Source organism: Anomalospiza imberbis, chromosome 13, assembly GCF_031753505.1.
Source record: "Anomalospiza imberbis isolate Cuckoo-Finch-1a 21T00152 chromosome 13, ASM3175350v1, whole genome shotgun sequence".
NCBI lineage: Eukaryota > Metazoa > Chordata > Aves > Passeriformes > Viduidae > Anomalospiza > Anomalospiza imberbis.
Window position 1 is genome coordinate 2,731,899 of NC_089693.1, and position 19,606 is coordinate 2,751,504.

Here is a 19,606-nt window from a genome sequence, read left to right on the forward strand (position 1 = left end):
ATGGCGTCAGGGATGACAACTCTCCACTGCTTGAATATTCGCTTTTATTCAAACGCCAGAGGTGAAGTACAAACTGTAGTTACATGGCATTTTTGTTTCCTTAAAAACAGTTCTTGGTTACAGAATTCCAAACAACTTTCAAAACTAAGTTGTTGAACAGTTTCACCTAAAATGTGGTGTGTTTTTTCTATTTGTTTAAAAAAGGATTTGAGTTAAAGGATTCAGAATTAAAAGCTGTTATGTTTCTTCACTCTACAAAAAGGAAAGTGAGGATGCAGTTACAGATAGTTCACCACAAATTCCCATTTTGAGGGGACCAAGCTTCTGGAAATATCCTCAACTCCAAACACAGCTTTTTTCTGAACCATTAGTGGGTCATTTAACCTGAAAAAAATCCGTAATCCCACGGGAAGGATCTGCTGCACCTGGCTACAACTGCATGTCACGCTGCTGCTAGGGAAGAACACAAGTATTACATAGAATTTACATGACAAAAATTAATAACAAAAATAGGGTCAATAGATTTTCAGTATACTTTCCTCTTCTAAAACAGCCACTAGACTAAAGAGAAGGATGAAAGTTTTATTTAAATAGTGTAAATTAAAGTTTTAGGGAAACTCAAGTCCACATTTTCACCAAAGGACAAAACAAACTTTTAAGTGACAATTTTAATTCCTGAAACAAATCAAAAACATACAGGTCCTTTAGTGTTTTTACAAAGACTTTCCTAAAGGATTGAATTAATTTTGGTGGAGAACAGAAGAAGGAGGATTGCTTGCTGTGAGACTAAAAGACAAATCCACAAGATGCAATACTAGCATTTGAGAATATAACTTAAAAAGCACTGTCATGTGAACAATCACTACTGATTACAGCAAAAAATATTATACATTTACTTCTGTCATCTCTTAACATTATAAGATAGGTTGGGCAAATAACTGGCACCAAAAAATTGATGCATGATAGTTCCAATATGTTAAACAAAATGTACTATATTAGAACATTAATATTTAAAAATTTATATCGACTTCTCATCCAAATTTAGATGGTTTGACTGCTTCCTAGGAATCTTGTTTACTCCTCTGGAAAACCAGACTTCACCTTCTTTCACAGTATCCAAGGCGATCAAAGCTGCCAATGGAGATGTGAAGGGAATTACTGGATATTCAAATGACTGTAACAAACCAGTGTCACATTCTAGCAGAATCTCCCAGCAGTGTCACAAAGCCTGTCCCCGTTTTTCCAGAAGGGCTTCCTCCCCCACCAAAGTAACAAGCCACTCCAGCACCCGCTGGGTTTCACACACCAGCAGGACTCTAACACTGACCTGAACAGAACCCCTGTGAGCTGTACCAGGAGCTAAGATAGGTTACTCACCCTCTACTAATTATTCGTTTTGATTTCCCACTTGTAGAGTAACATTATTGTTAAGTCTAACTATTGGCAGCACCTGCACTGCTGGTTTCATTTCTGGCAAGGGCAGTGCAGGTGCTGCTGCATTTGCTATACATTTTAATTGAACAAGTGTAATATACAATTCATATTTGAACATTATGCCATCCCAGTCCACACTCTGTCCATCAAATCCATGTGATGCTGCAGTAAAATACACAATCTGATTTAGCTAATGAAGTTCCTCATCACAAATTGTATCTGAGACAGATCTGGTGCCCTGGGGGTCGGGCTGGAGCCAGAGGCAGTCGCAAGGAAAGAACCGAGTGAGCTTCTTGCAGGTGAGAGTTCTGACAGTGTTTAATGGTTTGCAGCATCTGCCTGTCGAGGCCAGCCTTCCTCCTCCACTCCAGAGTCATACTCCTCTTCTGATGAGTCCTTGGTGGGAGCCCTAGGATTGGAAGGAATGATCAGATACCTCAGACACACAGGGGAAAAAAACCAAGAGACACTTCCCGTAGCTTCTGACAAGCATGTCACACGCACAGTGCCCCGTGACAAAAGTTCTGACCTTCTGATCTGGAAATGCTGCGGTGCACATTTGCAGTGCCACCAGCACACAGGCTCATTAGCTGAATTCAATTAGCCTTCTGATTTCAGCAAGTTGTTTGATTTAATCAATAAATTTAGTATTTCTGGTGCTATACAAAATCACTTCAAGCAACCGTCAGTGGAATACTTTTCACTCCCTCCAACCACACAAGGCTGAGCCAAGCTTCAGCACAGACAAGGTGCTGGAATGAGGAAATGTACCTTAGTGGAGAAAGCCACTCAAACAACATTGTCAGTGACAGAAACCAAGAAACCACAGCTCCTAAATGTCAGGCCTGAAATTCGGAAATTAATTTTTTAACCAGTTTTAACCTGACCCATTCTCTCTCCATTCCATCCTTCATTCACAGGAATTGGTGGATTTTTTTTTTAATTCAGATTTGTCCAGCGTTTTCAACATTACGCATTATTACCATACTCTTTACAACATTAAATTGATTATTCTGACAAGAGTTCAGCAAATCAATAGATGTGCCTTTGTGGCTTTCCACTGCTACAAGAGTAATGTAGAAAATTGTTGCAGCCTGGAGCTTGTATAAAAAAACTCCACATCTGTGGTAAAAAGTAGGAAGAAAGAAACAGTTTCATTTCAGAAATTTCAGTAGTCACAACTGAATTTCAAATTTTTACTGTTACCTTAAAATTTACTTCCAATTCTACATGTATACACACACAGAAGTAACTTCACAGAAGTTTATTTTAAAATTTCTGTTTAAAAACTAAAGCAATACAAATCCAAAGTCTCTAGGACAGAACAGGCACTAATTCAGCTGTGTACAAGATACAGAGCATTGAATCTTTTTAAAGTTGTGTGCATGGATTTGTGCTTATTCCATCAGAATACCTGTCTAGATGTATTACTGGTCTGTTCTGCTACTTCTGTTACCGTTTTACCTAATGTATCCTGGCTCTTTTTTGCCTTCTACAACATCTTTGTCAACTTCCACACATACGATGTCAGAATTGGGCACTTCAAACATGGGCTCCAGCAGCAGCTTTTCCTACAAGAAAATAGAGGGGAAAATAGTTCAGTGTGCCCTCTTCTACACAAACAAGTGATTTTCAGAGAGTCTTCTTGGAAGAACTCTGAACACTCACAGCTTTAGAAAGACTTACTGTACCCATGTAAGGGCCAGGACTAAGTGTGGCTTTCGCTGGAAATGGTCAAGATTAGGTCCATACACACAAATCCAGGAAGCTTCATTTATTGTTTATAAGACTTAATTTACTCACCATTATAGATCGAAGACCTCTGGCACCAGTTTTTCTGTCCAGGGCCAGTCTGGCTATAGCCTTCAATGCATCTTCAGTTACATTTAATTCACACTACACAGAGAAAAATGGGAAGTTCAGTTGATCATTTCATTTATAACTCAGCGTGGTGAGCGCAAGCATTACTGAAAACAACACTGTTTATAAAAATGAACACCAAAGAGTCATCAAATAAAAACTCAAACCTTATCCATGCTGAATAGTGCCTGGTACTGAGGAACCACAGCGTTCCGTGGCTCCGTCAGAATCCGTACGAGGGTTTTCTCATCCAGGCTGTGCAGAGGAACCACAACAGGCAAACGTCCCACAAATTCAGGAATCATGCCAAACTCGATGAGATCCCTGGCTTCCACGTGGCGCAGCAAGCGATCCTTCTCCTCAATATCCTCCTGTGGGTCAGACTCTCCACTGATATTGGCAAGATCAGCTGCTGCTGCAGCCCTTCTGCCTTTCCCCATGTTAGATGGTGTCCCAAATCCTAGGTACTGCAAAAACAAACACGTTCCGCTTAGAGAACTGTAATAACTGAGTTTTCTTACTGACTTTCCGTGAGTATTAAAAAATCTGCAGTGACTGATTAGGTCATTACATACTAATTTGAGCTCAAGAAACTACTTAGAGTAAAATTAGACCCCTTGTACACAATCAGGTTCTTATAAAATTGAATTTCCTCAGTAAAGGATTAATACATCAGTACAAGAGCAATTTTTTCAACATGTTCTGGTCATTTTACAAGTACCAGTGACACTTCATAAGTGAAGCAAATGCAGGCAGCTTTGCTTACATGGGAAGCTACATGAATTAACGTGAACAATAACTTGAATTTCAGTCACTCCTTTAGTGTTAGAGACAGGGAGCACATTTTGTCAGAATGCTGCAGCCAGAACCCTGTCCCCAGACATTAATCTACAAAACAGTGAACTGCAGGACAAGGTGTTTTAAGATGATGATGGTTTTTAGCACCATTTGCTGAAATAAAGAAATTTAGTGTGCTTACAAATACAGCAAGACCCGTAAGTCAGTATTGTGAACAGTAATCAAGATGATGATTTTTCAGCCTGGATACAGGCTGATGCACTCACTTTTTCATTTTTCCTCCTGCTGATAATTCTGTCAAGACCATTAAAAGCACCAGAAGCTACAAACAGAATGTTTGTTGTGTCAACCTGCACCGTTTCTCCACGTAGTTTCCGGGAATTCTTTTCTGGAACATTTACTATTGTGCCTTCCAGTAATTTTAACAAGCCCTAAGAAGGAAAGAAGAAATAAGCAATAAAAAAATTCCCATTGTGTACCATCATATAAAAGGGCACACCACAATTTGCTCCCTTTCACAAATATACTTGTATTTTTTGCTCCCTTATGCCTTTATAGTAACAGTAAGTGTCCAAAAAAAAGTCAGTTTTCCCTAGGAGACAATCCCACTCAAGGACAAAAACATTCCTTTAATGTGGCTCCCGTGCACATTATGCATATAATGATTAGTTGCTTTAAGAGTTTTGTTTAAATGGGAATTGTTACCTGTCCTTGCCTACATCAGGAACTGGCTGTCTGAATATTGCAAAGACATTCTTGAAATAAAATGCTTCCATAAGGATGCCTCAGACTGCTTTTGAGATTATGTTTTTTAATGAAGTCAAGAGGAAAGATTCACCTTTGAAGGTGACTAATTAAGGAACTGAAGAACTATGACTCCATGCTTTTTGACATGTCCTGTTCACTCAAGAACTAAAATCACTCCATGGAAGTATTTACCTGTTGAACACCTTCTCCCCCAACGTCCCGTAACTGATGGATACCAGGAACACTGCCAATCTTATCTACTTCATCCAGAAAAACAATTCCTGCAGTTACAGAAAATGGGTTTAAAGACGACTCTACTTTTAAAGAGAAGCAAGAGTTTACAGAGAACATTAAGATTTGAGGGAGCAGCAGTCTGTTCTACTTCCCGACTGCAAAAAAATGTGTAATTTTATCCAATTGTGGACAAAACCAAAAAAAATACATGCTGAGCTCTTTTCAGGTTTATTCTATCTGATTTAAACTTTGGGTACATGCAGCAGGACAGTAATTTCAGGAGTACTGGTAGTCTCAAAAGCTTAGAGCACTTCAACAAAATGAAGAGTCTCTGTAACACACATTAGAAGTTTACCTTGCTGTGCCTTTTCTATGTTGTAGTTGGCATCTTGCAGGAGTTTTGCGATGACAGATTCAATGTCTTCCCCAACATAGCCAGCTTGAGTCAAGGTGGTGCAATCACAGATAGCAAAAGGGACATCTAGGCATTTAGCCAGAGTCTGAGCCAGCAAGGTTTTACCTGGTAAAATAAAAGCTGCATCTTAGAACTGACACACATTTCTCTTCGAGCACACAAATCCATGTACTTGGACAGGGACTTTTAACAAGGGTGTGGAGTGACAGGACAAGGGGGAATGGCTTTAAACTGAAAGAGGGTGGGTTTAGATGAGATATTGGGAAGAAATCCTTTTCTGTGAGGGTGCTGAGGCTCTGGCACAGGGTGCCCAGAGAAGCTGTGGCTGCCCCATCCCTGGAAGTGTCAAAGGCCAGGCTGCACAGGGCTTGGAGCATCCTGGGGTAGTGGAAGGTGTCCCTGCCCATGGCAGGGGTGGAACAAGGGGAGCTTTAAGGTACCCTCCAACCCAGACCATTCAAGGATTTACCACAGGATCATCATTACTCTTGTTAAACATTCTCAATCATACCAGCATCTTAATAGAAGAATATTTTCCAAGGGAGATAGCTTTCATAAGCAGTGGTTTTTACACTGGCAGGCTGTATTTCTGGTTTTAGTTTATTAAACACATTTAAGGCAGCTTGAAATGCATACAGTATCACAAAATGTCACACAATATAAAAACCATAATACATGTACTTGCAGAGTTTAAAGATTAAATAAATCAGTAGTCCTTTGCAGACACTCAGGGTGCAGTGCAAAGTCCAATTGCTCCTGCTTTGAAGTTGGGAAGAAACAGAATTAAAATATTGTTTAGTGAATGTTCTCCCAAAAAGTCTGCAAAATGCCATCACTTCAGCACAAACACTCCCAAGTCTTATGAACATACAAAATAATCTCTCTTTCCAACCTCCTGCAACTAATCTGTCCCAGAGGTGAAACAGCACTAACTGCAGCATCTCAGCTTGCCAGCTAAAGCAGTGAAACTATAACTGCATTTCATTTCAGCTTGGTCGAAGTGGCATCTTTTAGTCAGTCAGTAAATATATGCATTAAAAAAAAAAAAGGAAAAAAGAAAATCACACAACTACAGCTCATTCCTTTTTTAGGCCATTAGCTCAGCATGTTAACATGGCACGAAAGCACTGGAATCCAATTCAGTTTAGTTCTCTTATAAACCAAATCTGAGTAATCACAGAAGAGGAAAATCACCCATTAACAACAAATTCCATGAAAAATAGGACACCTATAGAAACATGCAGCTATATACCTGATCCAGTTGGTCCAAGCAGCAAAATATTACTTTTTTCAAGTTTAATGTCATCATTGGGTGAATCTAGTACTTCTCCTCCCCGTTTTTCCTGAGGTATCTGCTGGTTCATTTGTTGCTGCATTGATGCTCCCAGAGCATTACCGTGTGGACTGATGCCAGCAATCTGCAGCAGTTCTGAAGAGAACAATAACAGCACTGTTTGAGCACCAACCAGGTCTGTCACTACTTTAAAAACACAGTAACAGCAAGGTTCTTCTGCAAACCTATTATTCTCTCTGTACAGAGGCTTACAGAGAAGAAAGCAACAGAAATACAGCACAATTTTTACTCAAACAGGAGTTCCAACCATACTTTTGCAGAGGCATATAGGAAAATTTCCAAGGGCACAGTGGATTACCTAAAAGTATTCCTTCTACATTAAAAAGCAAGAGAAATTTTCAGTCCTTACAAATTTATTAATTTTAAATAATTTATTGTATTTTTTTTAACATATGAGAAGAAAGAAACCCAAGCTGTTGATTTCCAGGACAAAAAAAAAAAGGTACAAGCACTGGACTTCACCCAACATTTCAAACTAGCAGTCACCAAAGACTGTTCTCCATGTCATAAAAGTAGGTATTGCAGAGGAGGACATGAGGAGAAGGGTCACTTACTTGTAAATCTGTACTCATCCTCCCGTCTTCTGATTTCTAATTCTAAGAGAGAGGATGAAAACAGTCATAAAAAACTAAGTTTATAAAAAAGCTTATAAATTCTCCACCTCTTGCCCTCTTCTGAATACATCTCATCACTGCCTATGAATGTATTTCTAACAAGAAATCCCCACAAGAGCTATTTTTATTGCTGTCAAAATTAACCCAAAACCCAAATTGCACGTTTTTGAAAAGCCAGCAAGCTATCTACCCCTAAAAACAACAACAATCTATTACCTCTAATTAGATTTTCACTTTAAAACCAATTATATAAGGAAAAATGGAATAACAATTTTGGTTTGAAGAGGATTCCTTAAACTCTCCCTGAGTGTTACACTGTTCTTTGTTGTAAGACAGAACTCTGAAATGTGTAAACATTCACTGTCAGTCTCTGTGGGTATGAACCATGTTATCTCCATGTGGAGGTCATGAAATTCCTGGTGCCAGGTACACAACTGCTCTCTTGCCATTACCAGAACAGTGCTACTAATGTTCCCTCCTCATTTAAGAGACACAGGTTAATTTAAAAAAAAAAATGAAGATTTCTGTGGTAACTTTTGCAAGACAGAACAAAACACCATAAAAAAAAAAAATAAAAACCCAAGGTACACTTTGAGTCAGAGATGGCAACTTAATCCTACTTCTAAAAATAAATTAGATCAACATAGCTACACACTTACTCAGCAGCAAAAGTACTGCCAAGAGTAACTTCATCTACACCTGCTAGATATGGAACAATACAGTGGGGACCAGCAGATGCTGCCAGCAGGAGCAAGGGAAGTTAGAAATCTAAGTACTCATCAATTTACCTATGCAAAATATCACCCTCCTGATCTGCATTGCTGCTTGCAGATTCAGCAGCAGATGTATCATTAAGGAGTAAATGAGATTAGAAAGAAAAAATTAGGAGACTCATTTTAGAAAGTTAAAGGAGAATACCCCATAATATTTATCAGTAAAAAGGGCTAAGCATTTAATATGGTAAGCACCATAAACCCTCTGATTACCATTTAAATAAATCACAGAAGTTCACAGTGAAAATTATATTTAGTAGAAATTCTTCTAGATCATTTCCATTATAGAACATCTACTGTCAGGCCTTTCTTACGTTTCCCAAGTTAGGGCCCTGAAATGGTAATTTATTTGACCAGAAAAAATACAAAATATCATACAAACCTCTTGGTGTTAAAGAAGACTGTTTCTCAACTTCTGCTTGCTGTCTCAGGTTAGATGGGATATTATTGTAGATTCTTTTGTAATGATTATACACAGCAACTGAAAGCACCTTCTTGGCAAAACACTGACCAACAACGTATTTGTCGAGGTAGTTGTAAATCTGAAAAATAGCTTAATCTTAGTAACACTTGTAAATCATCTTGCAGCAGAAAAGGAAAAATAGTATATTTGCTAAATACAGACTTTGGTCTGAATTATTACCTGAGAAACAGAAACTAACATCTAAAATACAAAACATATTCCTGTCGATAAGTTTACTTAAAAACCGACATGCTTTCACACTCATTTTGTGTCTCAGTTCTGCCCTGCTAATGTATAAACCTATCGCCATTTTCACCCAAATTTTTAAGAGAAACAGAAATTTTGAGAACACTTATTTTCTTAAAAGACACCTATGAAGGAGCTGTGTGCAGGTTCAGAAACCATTACAGTGCACCAGATAACTGAGAAACATAAAAGGATTACTCCCTAATCTCCAGAGGGAAACCAAGTGACTTCAGAAGGACCATGGCCACAAGTTAATTAGCTACAGCTCTCACCCAAACCCACACCAAAAAAAAAGGCCCTGTAGCGACAGAAAGAAGCTGCTAAAATAAACATACAGAATGCAAGGCCACAGTGAGAAAGAAAAATGACTACGGTTGGTGAGGGCTGAGGTCAGCCTCAAGGTCACAGGAGAAAAATGAAATCACAAGACAAAGAAAAACAAGCTCCAATACCTTTATTGGATCTGCTTGTTCCCTTTATCAGTGCTCTGCTGGGTCACACAGCTCACAAAGGTTTAATCTTGAGCTAATCATCTTTATTGTTTGTTGCTCCGTCCCAGCAGCCCATTACACACCTGATGCAGGTTAAAGGAAGCATTTCTCCATGCTGCAGCACAAGGGGGCTCTGGGTGGAATTAAGAGCATACCTTTTTCGGTGGAGGTGGTGGCTTCTGCTGGAATGCCAATTTCACAGCTTCTGCTGCTGACTCAGGCTCTTTAATGATGCTCTTTTTTGTGTCTGCCTCTGACAGAACAACAAAGAAGTGGTGACACTTTTCACACTTCACAAATCGGGTGGAAGCTGCAGAAGAAGTCAAACAAAACAGTAAGAGGAATTGTTTCTGTCCAAGCTCATCACACAGGACAAGCACCTGTAAGACAGCCCAGCCATTCTGTGTTGACACAACGCTTCTCCCTCACTCACCTTAGAACATTTAAAAGCTACTATTGGCCTATGAAATTTGATACAGAGGGAACACTATTTGCCCCCAAAAAAATCAGAATGCTGGGCAGCAACCGGACAATGGATTAAACACAAAACTCCTTTTGATACTTATCCAGTAGCATCACACTCACTTCTGAGAGAGACAAAATTAATGAAGGCTTTAGCTATGCAGGAAATGTTCCTAACTCTCAAACTGACAGCAAAATAAAATATTGTGGTTAGGCACAGACTAAGGTGCAGGGAAGCAGTCTAGAATATCAAAGACAGCATTACAGGAGGGCTCTGGCAGCTGCTGCTCTCTGCATCCCTCTGGCTTTGGAACACAGTCACCCGAGCCCAGGACACCGAGCACAGGGGGGTCACCCAAAGGGCTCACCCCAACAAGAGGCAGCTGTGGTATGCAACAGACCATCAAGGACTTTGATGTTTTGCAAGATCTTCTGCTTATTTATTTTTACTGTCAAGACTAGGACAAATATCTTTCAAATTCCAAAAGCTAAACCCTCCTACTGCTGACTTTGTGAACTATGTCTCAAGAAATCTGCATAGGTTGATTTCATAAGCCTGAAAATGAGAACCTGCATTGCTCTTCTTTTCCTTTGGCAAAGCCAAGTTGAAATAATAAAACAGACAGCTGAGAAGAATAATAAGTCAGAATAGATCCTTTCTAGCCATATTACTAAGCTACTAAATGTAAATCACGAGCAACAGGATAGATTTAAAGGAAATATACTGGTAAATGTATTTAATTAAAAGTAAAGTAACTGCAGAAAAACAACCCTGTGCAAACTTCAATGACAGAACTTCTGAAATGATAAAAAGGTTTTAGAAAATGGCTTGAACACTGTAGCACCAGCTGACTGTAACAACACCCTCTAGCAATAAACAAGCTGCTTATTTATAACTTGCTGTCTCCCATAGGACTGGCATCAGCAAAAGAGGAGTGGGTGGGGTTTTTCTTACCATTAATCCCACCTTATACCTGGATAAGCAAGACCAACAGATTACTTTAAGAATGTAGCAACTAATACTGCGACCAATACAGCTTTATTAACTTTGCTTCAAAGAAATTCTGTGTAACAGACTGGAAGTTCTCCTGGCTACCTTCCAAATTACTGTTATCTGCCCCATGGGAACGTGATGGAAATCCACTTGCACAAACCCATTCCTCTTATTTAACTATTATTTAGCAACAACATTGTAAGGAAAAAAAGCAACCCAACCTTCCTCCCAGGCTCACTCAAAACACCTCTGATATTTGTGATGACTACAGTGCCATGAGGCTGTTCTCCTTCCTTGTATAAGGCTTATATAGGATAGAATAGCCATGAGAATGGTTGGTCCCTTTACAGATCCACATGAATGATTTAAAAACCCCAGAAAATAAGGAGTGGACTGTAAGAATACTATGGGGCATCTTTAAAACTTCACTAAAAAAAATATTAAGTACACAACTGAGTTGCAGGCAATTTTGCTAATCCTAAATACTGGCATGTTTTCATATGTTATTTTAGCAAACACATAAAAGCTCAACAAAGAACATCCATGTCAAATTACCTCCCTGTCATTAAGATGTCTGCAAATGTTTACAGTGTGCCAAAATGCAAGTCAAGTGTTGTTTTTAATCAGACAGCAGTGCCACAGAGGCTGCATTAGCAAAGGCATTTCTAAAGTCTGTGTGAGCTGACCTTGCCAAAAAGAAATGCCAGGTTTTTACAAAACACACAGGAAACAAAAACAAGCAGAGGATTAAAATTAAGAAGAGCTGTAGGGTTGAGATAATGGGCTACTATCAAATTGCTTTAAGGTAAAAAATAAACCTTAAGCCAGGAAAAAGAAAGCAGGGAGGCTTCTGAGTATGTACAAGAGCAGGGAAGTGCTGCTTTGGAGGGTGGAGTAACCTGATGGCATCAGGTGGAGACAGTAAAAGCAGCATCCAGATAAGGCTTCTTATGTCAGTCAGCTTTAAAGCTATTGGATTTCACTCCACATCTGAGGATCAAGTCTTATTTCACTGATCACAAACTCTCCTTACAGACTTTCACAACCCAAAACAATGCAGGAACTGCTGAGAAAGGAGGGCAAAGCAAAATGACTTTTTGTTTGCCTCGTATTTTCCCTTCACTGTTAATTACTGGAAAACCATTGCCAAGCAAATCTTTCTGCAAGATTTTCAGATACAAAGAGAAGTTCCATCAAAAACAAACTCTACTGGAAAACCAGCCTGTCACACTGCAACTCACTGACAATTAATTTTCTAATGAATATGGCTTTTATACAGTATTTTGCTTCCCTGCTTCTCTCAAAATGACTGAAAATCTAATATTTAAACTGAAACAAATACTAATTGCATTTTCCTTTGGTTTTAGATATTTATTTAAGGCCCTGCATGTTGGCAATTCTAACCAGAATAGTGGAAATTCATCATTTTTCCTGACTAACCAACAACAAAAAAATCAAGTTACAGTAGGCTTAATACAACTTGCACCCCATTCATTTTAGGCAGAATGGGACAGATTTATTTTTATATTTTTTGTTTTCTTTTTTTCAAATAAATTTTAAGATAATTAGAACTTCTGTTTTCCAGCTGCTTTATAGAGAGTGGCTAGGAAGCAGTTTGCTCAAATTACCAGACTAAACCAGAATAACACAGGTCCAGAAAAAACTTCACCAGGACTCACAGGAGCTTTGAAAAAAAAGTGGGCTTCCAGTCCCAAGCTGTTTTCAGAACCTGTGTTATTCTGATGCTGCAACTCAAGTGGGTTCACTACCTGGGAATTTTAAATTGCATCTATCAAGATATGTTCTCCCGTGGTGTTGGTATGAATAAATCATGTTCCCAAGGAAGTTTCCAGGCATGCTGAAGTGTTCCCAGCAACACTGACAAAACACTAAATCACATCTCTGCTTTCCAGGGATCGTTCTGGGACAGTGCTTGTATGGTATTTCCAGACAAAAGCACAAACTGCAGTACCAAGGGAAACACACCAGTGAAGTGAGAGTGTTTCAAAAACATCTCTGCCTGCTCATGAATCATCAGAAGGTAAATGAGATTAAAAGTCCTTCTGCTGTTTCCAACCACACCTAGTCCAGGGAGAGACCACACTGAACACCACACAGGATCAAATTTCCAGTTCCATGAACTAGTGCCAGGTTTTGCAGAATACCTTGTTGCCTATAGTTTCAAACAGACTGGAAAAACAACCTTATTTCTGGGGAGAAAAAGTTACTGAGGACTGATCCTTTCTCTAAAGAAATAGATTGTTATTATTATAGAACTGTCTTGTGATTCATGGTGACATTTGATCATTTTAAACACTATTTTAAAGGAGTAGCAGCAAATTACAGCACATCCACTCATTATTTTTGCCAGCTGTTACATTAACAACTGCTGAACACGTTTATGCTGACCTTGTCTTAAGCCTCTTAGTGCACAAGTCTGATTATGACTTGATACTTCCTCCCTGAGCCCCACCAGCTAACAATGGGTATTTGCTTTCTGACAAAAGCTCTTGTTTTCTAAGCTGGTCTCATTAGAGCTGAAATAAGGTATGAAATATCTTCAAGACTGATAGAACCTAGAGAATAAATAGCATTAATTCGGATTATACTTTAAAAAAAGAAAAAAAAAGAGCAATTGCAGCTGGAGAACAAGCATTTTGGATTTTCTAGTTGGACTTTCCAGCCTGCTGTTTGGAATGTATTATAGCTCTGACTTTGCCATGGAAGACTGTTCTAGTAAGCCATCTGTCAGATACTAATTCCTCTGCTGGATAAGCACTTTGGTTATAGTACATGCAGGATTAAAGTTACATTATTTAGGGAAGAAAGGACAGACATTACAAATGCACCTACATCAAGTATATACTTATATAATAGAGATATGAAAGTATCTGTAGTTCAAATGGTATTAAGTATAAAATGCCATGAACTGTTTTAAAAATGCACATTCACAGATGCAATGTGAATTCCACTACCACATCCCCACACATCATGAGAATCACACAAATGTACCCACAGAGACAATAAATGTTGGTTCCACCAACAAGGCCAAACTAAGCATAACAAAATTTCTGACACCATGTAATTAGGTAGGCTAGCACTTAGCTATCAGGACCATGTTAAACCACAAAGTCACATCTGTGCCTATTTGAAAAAAGGAAGTTTTAAGGAAAACTTACACACAAAGGTCTCCACGTGTGTGCACAAGTCCCCACACTTCGGGCAGCGCAGTTGGTTCCCTCCTTTCCCAGAGCTTCCAGAGCTTGACTTTTTACCACCACCCTCACCAACAGATTTCTAAAAGAGATTTCCAGACAATTAGCCCCAAACAATGGAGCTGGTACAGTAAGTATTTAGCAGTGTGCTTATGGAATCAAATAATTTGACTTTTTCAATAGCTGAATGACAAAGTAGCTATTGTCAGGATTTTTTTAAAGGCTTTGGAAACGTGGAAGAATGTGGCATAAACACTAGGAAGTGTTTTACATTTACAAATACATCTGCATTTCCCAGATCTGCCAGTCTTGGATGCCCATGGAAAAGGTACCCCATACATGCACTACAGCTGCTTGTCTGGCACTACAACAATAACAAGCTCTGTCAACAGTGTTTTAATAATGTATTTTAATGTTTTAATGCCAGACAAGAAAACAAATCATATTTAGAGAGTATTTTATTATCTCAGCTGCATGGATTCTAAGGATTTCTGAAGCCACAGCTCCTCTCACTTCCTTGGCAGGTGTAGCAATCTATGCTAAAACATGCATTTCAAAGTGCTTGGAAATACTGCATTTTTTACTTGTATCTCTATCTATGCCTTCATACTCTGATTAATACAAATTATTATATTGTAGGAAACAACAAAAATCTCTCTTCCTATTTCTAAGACAGTTCATTTTTTAAACCTGTCTTGCCTACTGATTTCTCCTCACCTTTCTTCAACCCTTTTCAAAAAAAAAACCTATTTTTTTAATCTTCTTTCTTTATTTTTTTTAAAGTTTAATTGCACCTTCAGAACAGACCTGTGTCACCTGGAGACAGTTCCTCAGGTTCACAACACACCATACTAAGGCAGAGTTATTGCCTGTGAACTCACAAAATGTTATTTGCTGACTAAAGAGCAGTTTTATTCTCAGGTAATCATTTATCTGAAGAAGCTGCTTATTAACTATAATTACAGAGAATGACTAGGATAAAAATAGACTACAACTACTAACAAGAGGTGAGCTCATGTCCTCACTGACTTATCTTACTTCAGACAAACCAGTTCTAAACCCAGAAACATTTAAAATGTACTTTTGCTTGGAAGCAGCAGGCTTTTGAAGGAGAACAGCTCTGATTACTACTCCTTCCTGAAATCCTGTTCTTGATTTATGTCATCCAATAAAGTTTTCAAGTTTACACTGGGCAAAAAGATCTATAAAACTGGGAAAAGCACTGTGGGATGTTTACAAGGTTTATCTCCTAAAAAATTCCCAATACAGTTCATTTTTTCTTCACTGCCAGTTGCAGCAATTTGAGGGATTAGAAATGTCAGGAGTTGGCCAAAATGTCAAGATTAATTTTAAGTAAAAAAAAAGTAAGGAACGTTTCACATAAATTATTGAAACCCCCAGTTTGTGGAAATTACCTTGCTTCCATCTCCAGAACCATCCTTGCTTGCACCATCCTTTGAAGCAAAATATGCTGGTGTTTCTGAAAAGTTTCTAAGAGGAATTCGTTTTAGAGAACAAGTTTCAAAAGTCCCAAGTTTTCCTAAAACAGGGATGCGTGTACGACCACAAGTAATACCTAAAAAAAAAACAACAGGGAAAAAAATTAAATACTAAAATCTTCCCATTTTAATTCCATTGCCACCAAAATCTCAGAACTGATTTACTTTAAGTGGAGCTTAAAGATTTTGGCAACAGAATTCAGCTCTGAACATACAGACTTTAATTATCCAAAATAAATTATCTTTACCACCTTAATGTTCACCTTGTTGAAAGCTACCAAAAAAGACCCCAAAGTAATTTCAGGTCCTCTAACATCAGACAACTGAGAGTCCTGTTGTGGCATGAAATAGGGAACATCTCAGTTATGAAACTGATCCTCAGAATGATAAACACAATCAACTTACAGCTTTTATTGTGAAATAATTCAACCCCCCAAGAGAAACTTTTGAAGAGTCTCTTTACTATGCAAAAATCAGGTGTTTCAGACTCAATGACTGCACGTCTGGATTTGGCTTTCACTTGGGAACTCCACTAAAAATTAGTTTCCAGGAATTTGAGGCACCTCTTGGCAACAAGAATTGTGCTGAGGAAAACTGAGAAGCCGTGTCCTATCTGGCGCTCACCGACGGGCCAGCACCGTAATCTTAACTTTGCTGAAATTCCTCCTTGCCAACATGAAAAAAAACCTCACTGCAAAACTAAACAGCCTTTTCTTCCTCTTGCAACACGGGCAGGATTGCATTTCGTGGCAGGGCATGACGTGAGCCAACTTATGTTGTGCTTGTGATTTCAACATCAACAACAGCCTGGAATCCGTATCTCATCTCTCGCATTTCAAGTGGCAAATTTCTCACTTGGCTCACAGGTTTTGATCAGGACTCTGTGCCTCACTGACAGCAGAGATATACAGCAACAATGGCAACTACAGACTTGCTGACAACACATAGTTTTATTGTTATAAGGATGAGAGAATCCTATGGAAAATCCAGAAACTCCTCAAAAAAATAAGAAGTAAGAATGGCAAGAGAAGAACAGCTCAGTTGCTCTGAAAGAGGAAACAACAGCAACCAAGAGATGGAAGCTCAGCTGAAAGAGGATACTCTGAAAATTCACCTTGTTACTATAATAAGAGGGGAGAAAAATAAAGAAGAGGAAACTTAATTTACCAGGAAAACTTATATTCCTCTTCAAAGTCACAATGAAGATGACAGTCAAATGAGATTTGCAGCTGGTTTATTAACTTACATGCTGCTTAAGATTCCTTAACCTGAAGATGACTGGTACTATTTTTAACATGACTAAAAATGAATCTTTTAAAAATCTCTTAACAGCATTGCTTCTGTCTGTAAACGTGAGGGAGAAATAACAATCAATGAGCTTCCCCATTTTAAATTCCTCTGCTGAGTGCCACCGCAACACATTTTAGATTACACAGGGTAAGCTATAAAAACATCACAGAAAGATTGAAAACACTGGCTGGCTCTCAGAAGCAGTTGTGTTGCAGAGAACTCTGACAACTCCATGTGCCAAGTGCACTTGTCAGTAAAGAACAAGCTTTGGTGAGTGTTTACAACGCAATAGATGTCCTGAGCAGCTCCCTGTCTTGGAGGCTCATTCCTTAAAAACTGAGAAAAGACCCCTTAAAATCAAACAACGACCACCTGCCTCCCTTGGACACAAAGCCTGAAGTCACACAAGTAACATGGGGGGATTTGACCTGTGGAGAAAGGCTGAAGCATTAACACAAAAGCTGACACATTTCAGTCCTCATTTTAATTCAGAGTGCTCTTGTGAGACAGAAAATGCACTGAGAACTGTATGGGATGATCTATGAAACCTTACACAGCACTGACTACTGAGCTGTGAAGCCTAACCCAGGGGAAAAACATCAGCTTGTGGCTAAGCATGAAAAGCCTCACGTGCTTACTGTGGGGTCTGAGTGGTGTTTTTGGACAAAATATCATGGTATAATTCCACAATGAAGCAATAAGAAAGTTATCACCACTTCTTCCTTGAGTCAATAAGCCCAGAAGGAGATTTGCAGGGGAATCAACATTCCAGGCCAAAGCCTGGCAGCTGGCCCGAGGGATCCAGACTCTGATAAATGCTCCAATATGTAACAGCTGGCAGGATGTGCTCACACACACCTGGCAGGGTGGCTCAGGTGATGTTTTTTTTGGAGCACTAGCTTCAAAGGACGTGTCCCTGGCAGCCGTGGAACCAATCCAGGTGCATTAAGAAACGATGGGAAGCTCCTTAGCAGCTTATTAACCTTTAATTGGTACTTGACAGAATAAATACTGACTTTTGGGGCAAGCCTGCGGGGTCTTGGAGGTATCTATTGCTCAGGAAAGTGACAGGGAGACTGTGACAAGCTGTAACTGCCCCACATAACACTCGATTGATTACTCTGTGCACTCTGAACTCTCTCAAGTTTGCACCAACCAGCAACAGCAAACAAAGCACCTGGCAGAAGACACAATTTAATATAAAAGACACACAGAAGGAAGATACATTTATTTTTAAACAACTTTCATTGAAAGCTGGTGGAAAAATAATTGTATTGCTCTATCTGCATTTTATTCTCATTTCCTCTTTTATATAATCCATTTGAAGCTTAGTTCTGACCAAAAACCCCACAAATTTTTAAAAAGATAATTCTGCAATGAATTTGAAACAGTACTTGCTTTAAAGCTGATTGTTTCAGGGGGATTGCAGAAGGCCAGACAGGCTGGAAAGTACAGGTTAGAACCTTTCAGCACGGCTGATATTTGAGATATAAATGTAAAGGCACCTACAAAGAGTTAACTCACCTCTTAAGGGCAGTAAATGATCTCTGACTCATCAGGCTACGGCTGAGGGTAGAGTAATTGAAAATATTGTTGCAAAAGTGGCAACAGCACTAAATTTTCAGCAAAATTTAGGGGTGCTCTACTTTTCACCCAAAGCAGCACATGGTTTGTCTGCTCTCAGCACCCCCAAGAATACCATAAAAAGGGTAAACAGGGAAAAACAGTAAAAAAATAACAACCTCCCACAGCAACTCAACTTCCAGGGAGTAGCTGGCACAGTCTTGTCCTTCTACCAAGTTGGAAATAATTAATTTTGCTAACTAAGCCCAACTTCACGAGAAATATTTCAGGTTTAGGCTACCACAAATTTTAATTAATTAAGGCAATTAAGCCATTTTTAAGCCAATTAAACACATTTAATCCCACTGCAGAGTAACACACACTGGCCGACAGCTGCCGAGCACCACTTCTGCTGAAATAAACTCTTATTTTCGCATTACATTTCCCCAGAGCGAGGGCAAATTCTCCCATACCTCACAGCGCGTAACGCTGCCCTTACCCCCACCCCGCACCGCGCGGGTGACACCAGCAAGCGGCTAAAAGGAGGGAAAAAAGGGGCAAGGCCGCCGTGTCCCGCCGCTGTCACAGCGCGATAAGGGCAGCGCCGGGGCCGGGGCTCCCCTCAGGCCCGCGGCCCGAAGGGCCCGACCCCGCCGGGCCCGGTGAGGGAAGGCCGGCGGCCGGAGCGCGGTTACCTCTGCGGGCCGAGGGCAGCGTGGAGCCGAACAGGCGGGCGGCGGCGGCGCAGCTGTGGCAGGCGGACATGGTGCAGCGGCCGCGGGCCCGGCCGGCTCCCCCCGCCGCCGACAAGGCCTCGCTGGCGACGGTCCGGCCCCGCCCGCCCCGGTAACGCCCCCGTGACGGCGCCGCGCGTCATCCGCGGGACTGCAGGTCCCAGCGGGCACCGCGCCGCGGCGCGCCCCGCGTGAACGCGCTCGCCGCGCGGGGGGGCATGGGAAGTGTAGTCCCAGCAGCGAATGGGTGCGTGGGCGCCGCGTGGCATTGCGGGAAATGTAGTCTGCGACCGGCAGCGCCCCCCGACTTTCTCGGTCTGTCCTGGGCACACCGCTCAGGTATGTTTGTTCCCGGTGATTCCGCCCTTTAATTCCTCTTTCCAAATACGATACGAGAGGAATATTTCCCTTAGATCGCAG

The 19,606-nt window shown here is 40.1% G+C and overlaps 1 protein-coding gene across 3 annotated transcripts; it reads right to left on the bottom strand.

Annotated features, from left to right (window-relative positions):
- Window positions 1-27: 27 nt before the first annotated feature.
- On the bottom strand, window positions 28-19,310 carry CLPX (caseinolytic mitochondrial matrix peptidase chaperone subunit X). 3 transcript variants are annotated; one of them, XM_068203577.1, is made up of 14 exons: window positions 19,148-19,310; window positions 15,516-15,676; window positions 14,065-14,182; window positions 9,585-9,739; window positions 8,612-8,771; window positions 7,397-7,438; window positions 6,741-6,917; window positions 5,429-5,593; window positions 5,032-5,120; window positions 4,359-4,523; window positions 3,462-3,761; window positions 3,238-3,330; window positions 2,899-3,005; window positions 28-1,843 (listed from the first exon to the last, which is right to left on the bottom strand). In XM_068203577.1, the coding sequence occupies exons 1-14, from the start codon at window positions 19,215-19,217 to the stop codon at window positions 1,753-1,755; spliced, it is 1,893 nt and encodes a 630-aa protein (XP_068059678.1). In that variant the 5' UTR covers window positions 19,218-19,310; the 3' UTR covers window positions 28-1,752. The 3 variants fall into 3 exon arrangements, with proteins under 3 accessions (XP_068059678.1, XP_068059680.1, XP_068059679.1); XM_068203579.1 differs by having other exon boundaries at window positions 2,849-3,005; XM_068203578.1 differs by lacking the exon at window positions 7,397-7,438 and having other exon boundaries at window positions 19,148-19,309.
- Window positions 19,311-19,606: the final 296 nt, after the last annotated feature.

Coding starts and splice junctions, on each gene's coding strand:
- CLPX (XM_068203577.1), bottom strand. CDS start 19,217: ATGTCCGCCTGCCACAGCTGCGCCGCCGCCGCCCGCCTGTTCGGCTCC. Junction 9,740..14,064: donor ACACGTGGAGACCTTTGTGT/GTAAGTTTTCCT, acceptor CTTCTTCTGCAG/CTTCCACCCGATTTGTGAAG. Junction 7,439..8,611: donor GTCTTCTTTAACACCAAGAG/GTTTGTATGATA, acceptor CCTCTCTCTTAG/AATTAGAAATCAGAAGACGG.